Genomic DNA, 12397 nt, shown 5'->3' with positions numbered 1-12397 from the left:
TTTTTTTTTTTTTTTTTTTTTTTTTTTTTTTTTTTTTTTTTTTTTTTTTTTTTTTTTGTATTAAAATTTTGACTTAGCTTTTTAAAAATATTGGTAAAAAGTGGAAAGCAAAATTTAAATTATGATTTTTAGTCTGAAGCACTTCCCAAAAAGTGATTCAATTATCATTCCTAAAATGCACATAGCAACCAATGAAATCAACAGAGTATCCTCGGAAAGGGTATGTATGGCCTTTACATACAGTATGTGCTCTGCTTAAAGGCATAGCAATCAGCAGCTACAGACTTTCAAACTTGGGAGTTTGGAAGAACAAAAAATAACAGCAAAATGTAGCACAAGGGCATGACTCTTTCTCTTCCTACACTCTCCCCATCATCGAGGCCTCAATATCTACCAGACCAAACTAACTTGTCTCTAATGGATTTATATATTTGTTCTTACTTTGTCTTTTTTTACTTATATGGGATATTATTTACCTCTCTCATTTGAGGCTTACAAACAAACAAATCATTATTCTTATATGTTCAATTATGGATCAGTTTGGTAAGAAAACAATATTCACCTGTCGAGCTTGGGGGCGGTCCTGCAGGTGGGCTTGAGCGGCCCCATGAGCCTTTCCTGGTCAGTGAGAGCATGGCGGAAGTGGCAGCGGTGACCGTAAGGGCAGACGACTCCGGCAAGGACCATACGGCAGACCTCCGTCTTGTACCGGGGGTGGCGGATGACGGGACGGAGCTCCTCTATTCCATGGGCGAATTGGCAGTGGTCTCCATAAGGGCAGCTACCTGTTTCCTGCCATTTGTTACAGAGCTCGGTTTTGAACATGCCCTGGTTGTACACCTCCAGCTCTAGTGGCTTTTCCTCTTCTTTCACTCCTTGAACGTACACCTTCTGCTGTATTTTCAGAACAAGACACCATTTGTTCTATCAAATTTGACCATCTTATCAAAAGTCATGAAAATGCAACAATGTCTAGATAGGCTCTAGCCAGCATGTAGGTATTACACAGCATTTCGTCTAAATTATAAATGCTATTGAGTTCAAACCATGAGTAAACAATTCAAACCTCTAATCAATTCAATGACTAAATCTAGAAATGGAAGACTATTTCCAAATCATGCCTTCTCAATTTTGATAGATTCCGTTCTAAACGAAATCAACCTGTTTAATATAGAGAATAAATTTGCTAAGTAACAGACTAGACATGTTTTCTATCAAGTAGAATTGTTGATAAACATAAATTTAAAGAAGGCTCAAAAGGAAAAATTGAAATTAACAAATTCAACCTGTAACTCAAAAGTAATTTGAATTAGTGCTAAAAAAAACTACATGAAGAAAAAACTTGACTGCTAAGCAATACAAAGATGAAGAACAAATTAACACATTCAACCTATGTGATTCAATGTTAACCAAAAACAAACTCGAGTGCACACTTGACCAATGCATACTGGGTCTAGAAAAAAGAAAACGAATAATTGCAATAAGAAAAAACTGACTGCACCGGTTTAAAAAAGGATGAAAGAAAAAGGAATAAATTTAGCCTATGTCTCAATAGTAACTACAATAAATAGGATTGGCGACAAATCACAATGGTAATAAATTCTCTGCTTTCAACTGTGCTTAACTACCTAAAACTACCAACATGTGCTTCTATTTAAGGTCTAATAAATATAGTAAGAAAGGGATAACTTCAAATTTAAATCAAGCAATATATGCAATAAAAAGAAACGAAAAAATTCACAGCCCAAAAAAGTTGCTCTCAATTCCGTTATTTTATGTACTTTTATGTATATGTAATATTTTTGTTTATTCAGTTCTAACTACAGTTTTCCTCCCACGTAACTAGTGACTTTCTTCTTCCTAGTGCCATCAGATTTGTAATCACGTGACTAAATGTGATTAAAATTAATTCATTCAGATACTATTGAAGCGCTAAATTATACTTCGACGAAACATAACTTTTCTTGAATGAGAATGGCAATCTTGTAAAATAAATAACGTGTCATTACCGTAACCTTGACAGGACTTGCAGTTCTGGGCCGAGATGAGACGCGGACCTTTCCGCCCTGGCTGCTGCCGCCTTGAGCCATCTTCAAGTATCCATTGGATCTCACGGAGATGCTCTTCGGGAGCGAAAACCTCTCCACCTCAACGCCCTCTACCCTTCCACCCTCCATTACGCTCGTCGGACTCTCATCGGAAATATCTTCCCATGTCGAACTGCTTGCCCCTTTCTCTGCGACACTGAGTCCGCGGAATCCCTCCACAAAATTAAACGGAGGAGTTTGATCGGAGGAGCCGTACTGTTTCTGAACCGAAGCGTGGATCAGGAGACTCAGGTGTTTGCTAAGCTCGTGGTTAATACTTCTAAGGTGAATATTCTCTTGTCGAAGAGCATCGGCTTCTTCGGTTGCTTCCCGAAGATGAGTGAGACAGAGGCTATGACGATTAACCATTTCTTGGTGATCTTGAACGACGCAGGTTTGATAGAGGTGGTTGTTTATCGATTTTGAAGCGGAGATTGAATCCGTGTGAGTAGAGTCACCATAGAGAGTCGATGGAAGAGAGACAGGCACGGATTGCTTTGGAGCAAAGATTGAGGAATTATAGAGGGAAGCATAAACGTTGTTTGTTTGAAGCTGCGATTTCAGTTGCGACGACGATGACATAGTGGTCCCAGCAGCAATAGTATTAGACGCAGAAGTAGTGCTCTTGTGCATTTCAACTGCAAATTACGGTGCGCATTTATCAAAATTCTCAAAAATCACGTCCGCGAATTTCTTCAATAACAGTAAACGAAGCAACATCAAATACAACCACGAATTCAAACACTAGATCATTTCGATTATCCGATCTCTAACCTTCAAAAAGAAAGATTACAGATCATTTTCTTCCCGATCTCGCACTTAAATAAACATGCAACCAACAAACAGCTCTGGATTCTCTTCCATCAATTCCACAAAAACAAGAAAACAAAAACAGAAATAAGACGAACACGAAAAAAATCCAAAGCAATCATTCAAGAAACAAACTAGTTAAATAAATCATCGATCAAGAATATTTTCCATAATTAACATACTTCAGTACAAATCGAAATAGTTTGAGAACATAGAAAAAGAAAACCTCAGTGATAGAAGATCAAATAACTTGAAATACTAATTAATGAAAGTGATAATTAAACAGAGGAAAAGGTAGCATCCATTAATGTGATAATTAATCCGTAGAAAGATGAATGAAGAACTCACCTGAATCGGCGAAGAAGGCGCAGAGGAAGAGAGAGCGAGATGAGAAATGGAGAAGACGAAGTGATTTTATAGGAGGAAGATTTGGGGGATTTGGAAATGGAGGGAAAACAGAGCCAAAACCAGAGAGGAAAATAATAATAATAATAATACAATAATAGATAATAAATTTAAAAATAAAATAATATTAATAAATCGAACCGGTTCTCGAGAAAACTGTTTTTCTAACAGAAATGTTTTTCTCCAATTCGTTTGAACCGGCCCAATCTGGTTTGGTTCGGTTTGGTTTCCATAGGCTATTTATTTATTTTGGGTATAAAATTATTATTATTGTTGTTGTTTAGGCTATTAAAAAAAATTAACTTTAAATTATTAAAAATATATGATGGGTCAAATTTAATAGCATATTCATACAAGAGACATTAAAATCCGTTTATTTATTTTTATTCCAACTTTACTAAATTACAAATTTAGTGACAAAAATTGATATTATTTTATTTGTAATTAGATTATTAAAATAAATTAAAATTAGAAATTAAATATTGGCCGTCCGATTAAATTGATGATGATTAGATTTTGGTTGAGGGTGAGGAAATGGGAATCAGTGGAGAGAGGGAACATGACAATCAAATGTAAGTCGTTATGCGTCGCTGAAGAAACTCGCACGACCGAACCGGTACAAAAATCTTTACCAATTTACTTTAATGCCCTCACCTTTCATTCTAATTACCATCCTACCTCTCTCATTTCCATTTATCATTTAAAATATTCTTTTTGTTCTATTTTAAATTTAATCTTTATATTTTTGTCCTTAATTTTGAATTATAATTTAATAATTTAAAGCTAATTTTTATTGGGATTAGTTTAACAATCATGGTTTTCACGTGAATATATTTTCAAATTGTTTATAAAAAAAAAATACTATATTTAATAAAAATCCTTTTAGCGTCGGTTAGGGCGTGACTCTGATACTACTATGCCTTGATACCATGTTAGATGAACACGACTCTCCGTCCACTTTAAACATAAACTCTCGTGACTTTGCTTTGGGCTTCTTCAAAAGGCCGTACCGATGGAGATAGTATTCCTTGATTATAAACACATGATCATTCTCTAAATTATTTTTCAGTAACTCAATTACGCGAGTGAAAATAAAACATTTTAAGAAGATCCATGTTGGTTTGTGGTTTGCGAGGATAGTCTCTTTTCTTATAAAAGATAAATAAGTAATCACGGATCTCCACAATGGTATGATATCATCCACGTCCACTTTGAGTGTGAGCTCTCATAGCTTTGTTTTGGGTTTTTCCAAAAAACGTCATTCAAATAGAGATAGTATTCATCACTTATAAACTCATGATCTTCCACTAAATTAACCAATGTGGGACTCACTCCCAATAATCCTCAACATAAGAGAACGTCGGTTCGGTTAAGTCGCATTGATATTAAATTATTGGTAGAAAAGCAAGATTGAAAAATGGAGGAATTTTGGGGGCCGGTTGCGGTTAGAGAAGCGCATTTGATGATGGGATTATGTTGCTTCAATTATAAGCTTAAAAGAGAAGGATTAATTTGGTGGTTATTATTATTTATTTTTAAGAAAAAAAAAATTAAATTTATTTTCTTTTAACAGTGGATTAAGAAATAAGCTAAACGAGGAAAATAATTGGGAATTTTATTATTATTATTATTATTTTTGGGAGATAAAATGGAGTTTGCTTATGTATTACAACTTTAACAAACTTAGAATGTTTTTCTTTTCCTTTTCTTTAGATCCCACGTCCAAATCCCACATCAAATTTGTTCGGTGAAACTCCTGGTTCATTCAATCATCTCGTTTTTCGGTATTGACTTACCTTTTTTTTTTCTTTGAATAATCGGGTATTCGATTTCGCTAATCAATGCGTATAGGGTCGATATACTTTTTAAGTCGTTAAAGAATACTAGAGTTGTTCGAAAATTGGATTCAGTTGTAAAATTCTCGGACGAATCCAGTTTTTGGTTGGGTTAGTTTGAATGGTTCGAATTATTTATTTAAATTTTTATTTTTAATAAAAATAAAACGTTAGCTCGTAAAACATTCCTTTATTTACCTCGAAACATAACTCAATTTTCGTATATATTTTAAGATTTTTTGAATCAAATATAGGGGAAATAAAATAAAATTATTTATAGGAAGGCTAAATTAAATTTAAAAAAAAAATTGGAAAAATTATTATAGAACAAAAAAATAGGGAATTTTATTTATTTATTTAAAAAAATGTTTTGTTTTCTTATTCTTTAAGCTCCAAACACCCAACTAATCCCTACCTTCAATGCAATATCCATCCTTTTCTATTAGGGGGTTGTTACCAAAACATTCATAATGCTTCCAAAATTATCAAATTTCGAATAAAATCGATTTAATCAGATTCAATTGATAGTAATATTATTATTATTATTATTATTGGTGAGATTGGATTGAATTGAGTTGAGTTTACATAATCGTTTATAGTTACTAACAGAAGGTTTGAAAATCTGAATTCAGTGTTCTGGGTGTAGCAGAAAAAGAAGCTGTACGTGAAACGGTGCTCAGACGAAAGTGCTATTTCTTGGCCATTGGATCAGCAAGGGTGTGATTCAGATGGATCAAGAGAAGATCAGGTCTGTTGTGGACGGGAAAGTGTCAAGAAGGAGAGAGCAGGCAGCTATGGTGAGGATACTCGAAGCCATTTTAAATACGACAATTGAGACCGTTTATTCATAATTGAGTGATAAGGATGGTCGAATTTTATGAACGTGTTAAGATTAGAAATAAAGAGATTTTTGTTGTTTGGTTTGGTTTTCATTTTCAGAAGGGTTTGGGCATGCTAATCCATGTAATTGGTTGTTGGAAAGAGGTTAAGATATCTGCATGGACACAGCTAGCTAAAATTGATCAATAAACAATTTAATTGCTTATAGTTATGGTTTGTATTATTCAAAAATTTAAATTAAATATCTTAATTCAAAATTAATAATAATAAAAATAACCGGTCGCCGACAATCCTGAGAATTTTGGCGAGTCGGCAGAATTTTTGGCCGACCTCTCCCAAGGACACGTTCGTCCCCCTCTCATTAAGTCCAACTACCTCGTTCTGTCCACAAAAACACAAAACACACAAATATCGAAAACGAGAGAGAAGGAAAGAGAAAAGGAGACGAACGGTCGCAAAACTCCATGACACCGGTGTATAGTGTAGATAACGTCATGGAAGAAAGGACTAACGAGTCAGGGAACATTTTGATGCACATGAGTGAATACTACCAAACAGTGTCGTAGCTTTGCCGGCCAAGAGGATGTACTGATTTCTAGTACAACTCTCCTCTGTAGTTCACACCAATTTAGAAGCTTAGTTTATTTATGTATAATTAGGTTTAGTCAGTTTAAATTAAGTTTATTTATACATAATAGGTTTAACAAGTTTAAATTATTTTATACAAAATTAGGCTGCAAAGTTAGGTGAGTCAATTCCTATAGTAGAATTCTAATTTATGATGTTGGACTTCTAAGCAGAATTAAATTTCAGAGAGCTGCGTTAAGCTAGCATCAAGGGTTATAGTAGCTCCAGCCTAGGCTAACCAAGCAAGTAGCCTTACCGTCATATAATTATAATTGCGTGTTGTATGATGACACATGCTCAAAGTTTCGTTATACATATATATATAACTAGAGTGTCATACAGTCTATCATTTATAAACAAAACACATTAGAAGACAATGTCACTTCATTCGTAGGTTAATGGAAGAGGGTGATAAGATTTTTTGGAAGATAGATGGTGCAAAAAATCCAACACATGTTGTCAAAATGTGTTGATTTGGAAAATTGAGATCGTGCAAAAACGTTAATTGGTCGATGTAGTGAAGACACTATGGTCGTTTCATAATGAAATTCTTAGTTGACTAGATCAGTCTTCAAGCAGTAGAATTGTTTATGCGTCTTCCCTAATTTTTCTCTCACTCACACCCAGAAGTCTAACGTCCTCCTTCAAATTTAATGTAGAAAATGGATTATTGGGTCACTGATTCTCTCCCTAGCTTTGCAAAAAATCTCAGTATTTTGCTGGTAGATCATAACCTCTTATCTCTCAAGCATTTGGCTTCATTGCTTGAACAATAGTTTTACAATAGTACAATGCATCTCAATATCATCATTGATCTGTTACACCACCTTAATGGCTAATTCTATTGTGGACCACTCAATTAGCATCTATTGCTCTATCAATAATTCAGGAAAAGAGTGACTGGTTCGCCCTTGTCATAGCTAATGTTTGCATATCTGATATAAGATGAATATTGTTGTCATTTGTAAGCTCAATTTTCCATAGTTACCTCATTTTACAACTTATATTTTCAATATTCTCAAGCTACTTCGTTGCCCGACAATTATGTCCTCGAGGATGAACTTGAACGTGGCTACGAAAGCATTGGCAGAAGGAGCATGCTATTTTCTTTAAACAGAAACATAACCAAAGAAAATCATACATCAAACTGTATAGAAAGAGCCCAACCGGGAAAAGAATCTGTAGGTATCCAAGTTGAAGACACTGTTGTTTTGTCTAGTCAGATACTGCGGTTAGTTATAATAATAATTGTTGCATTAATTATCAACCTATGAACTACAAGGAAAAACATAAGAATAAGCACATTCTATCCCATGAGAGCCCGGTTGGATAGTACTTTGGAGGAAAGATATTAACCGATGACATTGAAAGAATAAACAAGGAGAAGGGAATTAAATATTAATTAGAACCTACCATGTTTGGATATTCAAGAATTGACGAGAATTTTGGGAAGTTTGCTACCATAGGAGGGGGTGTTCGAACATCTGACTTGAACTTTCCAAATGTCTCCAAAACGACTCGGGAGGTAGCTTTTTCTAACATATTTGATGAAACTCAATTCCCAGATAATCTTCTTGATGTAATTCAGCCGCCAGATTTGACTGCTTTCAAAATTGAATACCAAGAAACATTGGAATGCACTGGTACATCAAAAGAGATTCAATCGATAACAAGAGAGACTACTTTACCCAATTCAACCAATTTGGAGAATGTTGCTATTGATTTTCTTCACAGGGAACAGGAACCTCTTCGAGCTTTTGAAAATGAAGGGAACCAACGATTATCAGAATATACTCCTCTCTTAAATGTATTAGAAGATGATTGGGTGTTTGTCTGAATAATTGTCAGGTTGGACTCCGTTACTATTGAGTATTTTGTTAGGGGGATGGAAATGACTTTGTGTCATAATAAGAAGCCTATCCCTAACACGATGTTGAAGTCGTTCATCTTGACTATCACAAAGACCATGTTCCATAAGACCATGTGATTAACTCAGGCTTTGATATACATAAGACCATGTTCCACTAACTCTTCTGTCTCTTCCACTCTCTTCTGGAGAGCAGACCATGTTCCACTAACAATATTTCTGTTTCTACCGTCATACTCAACTTCTGAATTCACTCCAAGTTTTACTAGCACTCGGATATTTGATAGGCCCCTTTGCATATGAAGCAAGACAGAGGGTCTTGATTGTGACTTAGATGGTTCAGGGTGTGAGATCCCCGCCATGGAGTCCTACCTCTCTATTGGGAGGACTCCTATTCCTCTTCTATGCCTTTGAATCTGTCACTTTCCCCACCTCGGAGGGAGTTTGTTTGGTAATTCAAATTCGATTTCAAAACTAAGAATTAATAACTTAGGATAAAATAAAAAGAGGCAACATAAGCTTGAACTTGACTTGCATTTCATTCCCATAGAGAACTTGATGTGTCTTTTAAGTAAGATCAAGAGCTTCTTACAAATCCCTTCCCCTTGTAGGAATGTTAGAAACACACAATAAAAAAAAAACATCCTTATTGCAATAAAAAACGATACAACATAAGTTTGAATCACATCCTTGTCTTGTTCTTTCTCGAAACGAGTTTCAACAAGCCGCTACACTCAAGTTCTTGGAAGCAGCAAGTTTGTTATACATTTCCAACACCAACTTGGCGTCAACTTGTTCCCCACCACAAGAAACAAGAGAAACTTGATTACGAGGTTTTGGTATCCTCTTCCCATTTCCAAAGCCTCCAATGGCATACATATTCCCCACCTTATTCGCGACCCTCGTCATCATCTTTACATACGCGTCGTGGAACCTCGCTAGAGCTTTGAACGGCAACGCCATTTTCAACCGTAGTTTTGGAGCTCGTCGTCTCATCCGCCATAGTCGCCCGAGATGGAAGCTCCTTGATCTTGCAGCGCCCGTGCCGCTTCCTAGTCTTTGGTATCTTCTTCTTCTCCATAGCCTCTTCAAGCTTAGAGCTGATGGGGTTGCTATAATATCCATTTTGGGAGTGGGTTTGCGAGAGGGAGGGAGAGAGTTTATATAGTGGTGGCTAAGCTTCAAAGCTTTAAAAAAAATGGTGGTGTTCATGATGGGATGTGTTTGGGGGACTTGGTCAAATAATTCTAAAATTTTACTTTTTTATTTTGATTTTAAAACCGAGAAATAGATCGGAAGTTTGACCACTATCCCAATCTGAATCGCAATATGCTTGTAATCTTAATTGTTTTTCGAGGGTAGTAGGAGTCCTTGGCCAAGAGTATCTATGATGTATCTCAGAACTCGAAGGGCTGCCTCCCAATGTGGTTTTCTTGGTTCATGCATAAATTGACTAAGCATACGAACTTAATACACTATGTCAGGCCTAGTAACAGTTAAATTTAATCTGTCAATCAACCGTGTGTATTTACTTGGATCAGTCAACTTCTCTCCTTCTATTAAAGAAAGTTTTCAGATTATCTAATTTTCGACAATAAATACGTCATTGACTAGGCTTAGAAAAAGTGCGTAGGAATTGTAGAGTCAAAAAACGAGATGTAATCTCAAATTTAAAGCAAATGTGTAATAATATTTAGTGCGATGATTATTTATTTATTATTATTTTTTTGTTAGGTTTAATAGTTTTACCATTTTTGTTACATGCTCACAAATTTCATAAAAAGAATTTAAAAAATCAAAATATGTAATTTAATGAATTTTCAATTTGAAATATTCTTGTTTTCTATTTATTATTATTATTATTATTATTATTTATCTTATCTTTGAATTATTCATACCAAAAATTTGACACGACCCACAAAGCTTTCTAATAAATTAAGAGTTCCAAAACTATATTTTTTGTATTTATTTATTTCAATTAAAAAAAAAAAAGGACATCGGGTCAAAGTATACTATGATACCATTTTATTAATATTTTTGGATCTTTGAATTTGGATCTAATTTAATTTATTTATTTTTTAATTTTCCAATACAAAATAATTTAGCCCCGATAAGGTCATCTGGATAACCATAAATTTTATTTGTTAGTTCTGTTTATGTTTACTAAAAATTTCAGACTCGTATGTAAGGCTTCGATCAAATACAACATATTTACTAAACTCTTTGACGACCTGAAATAGCACACACCCCAACGATTAAGAATACTCATTATTTCTAACCTAGCACACAACACGTCGCTCAAGGGTTCCGTGAAAATTAGTAGACTAAGAATATTCATCCACGTCTCATATCATATTTAGCTGTGAATTTCTAACATGCTCACAGTGTACGCATAATTTCATGATTATTATAATTTAAATGTTTATCAAATTAAGCTCCTAATCACACCGTTAACATGCTCTCGTATATAAATATAACAAGTTTAAACTTGTTTAAGAGTTTCAATAAGCTATTTTTCTTTGATGAGGCTCGTTATTCCTTCCTAACAAAATCAACCTCTTATTACGAGTTGAATAACTCTAAGTCCTTTACTATTTGACATGTTTATGAGTTTCTCGCCTTAATTTACATTTAGTTTGAGTTTCAATAGAACAATACTCAGAGCTTGATTCAACACAGATAAAAGTTGAATTTTGACTTTGTAGCCGGACATTTCTATGAATTCCGTTTGACATGATTATAAAAGACATTTCTCACTCACGTAAAACAAAGGATAAATTCATATAGTCAAAAGTTCATAACTCACTCAAGATTAATATCAGTTACTAAACGACCTATATCAATATTGTTACCAATATAACATACTCAACTTAATTCAATTACTATAAACTATTTTATTTTTATATTTAAACTTTCAAAATGTTAATCATAACCCCATGCGTCGAGAAAAATGGAGCCAAAAGAAATAATAATAATAAAAAAAAGAGATAAGAGGTTTTGGTCACGAGAGTTACGACACAATGCGGTTACAACTCATTGGAAAAAATCACTATTGACACGATCATATGGCTAGAGTACTATATGCTTCAACTATAGGTAATCTTCCACGATGCTACTCATATGACTTGAGAACCCGACCCATCTTAACTACATAATCCAGACTCTAAAAGTTAGTTGAGTTAGATTTATTTTCTGTTTAGGTTGGGTTGCATTTTTTTAAAATAAAAAATTCAAGTCGATTCGCAAGTTGACATTTTTTTGGTCGGGTCAACCTGATCAACCCAACCCTATCCTACTTTTAAGATTATTATGAATATTAAAAGAATATTTGACCTTTGTAATTGGTGTTAGCGATTCATCGTGACCTATGAATATTTGATATTTAAGATTGATGACGTTTTAGTTATTAATGTAACATGTACGGTGAATACTTAGGTTTGGGTTGTGAATTCTATCTATTCGGGTTGCTCGAATCACCAATCCAACCAACACGAAATTTTGGGTTTATCCAAAAAAAAAAAATTTAAATTCAACCCAAAAGTAATACTACGAGACGACGAACTATATTTCCAGATTAGTATGGAAAATAATTTAATTTTGTTTAATCTTGCAATTATTTGGGTTTATAAACGGTATAAAATAATAAATAACCTTTTCTACCATAGAGACTCGGTAAATTTAATTTACTGAGGGAGGTAAGTAAATAAGATTACTTCGTTTTTTCAATCTTCCTTCTACCGAGTTAAAAATGGATTAGAACGATAGTATTCCGTGTTGGCTGCTGGGAGGCCACGTGTACACAGTAGAGAAGTCCACGTCAACTTGATTCTTAACGTGAAAAGGCGGCCATCTAAAGTCTCTATCTCTTTTAGGCCATAAAAAAAAAAAAAAAAAAAAAAAAAAAAAAAAAAAAAAAAAAAAAAAAA

The 12397-nt window shown here is 34.2% G+C and overlaps 2 protein-coding genes across 4 annotated transcripts; both read right to left on the bottom strand.

Annotated features, from left to right (window-relative positions):
• Window positions 1-142: 142 nt before the first annotated feature.
• Window positions 143-3329, bottom strand: LOC111444951 (zinc finger CCCH domain-containing protein 15-like). 3 transcript variants are annotated; one of them, XM_023083109.1, is made up of 3 exons: window positions 3246-3329; window positions 2010-2725; window positions 143-894 (listed from the first exon to the last, which is right to left on the bottom strand). In XM_023083109.1, the coding sequence occupies exons 2-3, from the start codon at window positions 2718-2720 to the stop codon at window positions 559-561; spliced, it is 1047 nt and encodes a 348-aa protein (XP_022938877.1). In that variant the 5' UTR covers window positions 2721-2725; window positions 3246-3329; the 3' UTR covers window positions 143-558. The 3 variants fall into 3 exon arrangements, with proteins under 3 accessions (XP_022938877.1, XP_022938879.1, XP_022938878.1); XM_023083111.1 differs by having other exon boundaries at window positions 143-891; XM_023083110.1 differs by lacking the exon at window positions 3246-3329 and adding an exon at window positions 2862-2951.
• A 5859-nt stretch (window positions 3330-9188) lies between these two features.
• Window positions 9189-9596, bottom strand: LOC111445168. The gene has a single exon (XM_023083406.1). It carries the CDS (start codon window positions 9594-9596, stop codon window positions 9189-9191), a length of 408 nt encoding a protein of 135 aa, XP_022939174.1.
• Between the last annotated feature and the right edge of the window lie 2801 nt (window positions 9597-12397).

Source organism: Cucurbita moschata, unplaced genomic scaffold (genome assembly GCF_002738365.1).
Source record: "Cucurbita moschata cultivar Rifu unplaced genomic scaffold, Cmos_1.0 Cmo_Scf00007, whole genome shotgun sequence".
NCBI classification, from domain to species: domain Eukaryota; kingdom Viridiplantae; phylum Streptophyta; class Magnoliopsida; order Cucurbitales; family Cucurbitaceae; genus Cucurbita; species Cucurbita moschata.
The sequence above is the reverse complement of the archived record's forward strand: the minus strand, read 5'-3'. Positions and strand labels throughout refer to the sequence as shown.

What these genes read in the sequence shown, in the direction of transcription:
- LOC111445168 (XM_023083406.1), bottom strand. Translation starts at nt 9,596, where the DNA reads ATGGATATTATAGCAACCCCATCAGCTCTAAGCTTGAAGAGGCTATGG.
- LOC111444951 (XM_023083109.1), bottom strand. Translation starts at nt 2,720, where the DNA reads ATGCACAAGAGCACTACTTCTGCGTCTAATACTATTGCTGCTGGGACC. An exon ending in CAAGTCCTGTCAAGGTTACG is followed by an intron (nt 895 to 2,009) that starts GTAATGACACGT and finishes CTGAAAATACAG; the next exon opens with CAGAAGGTGTACGTTCAAGG.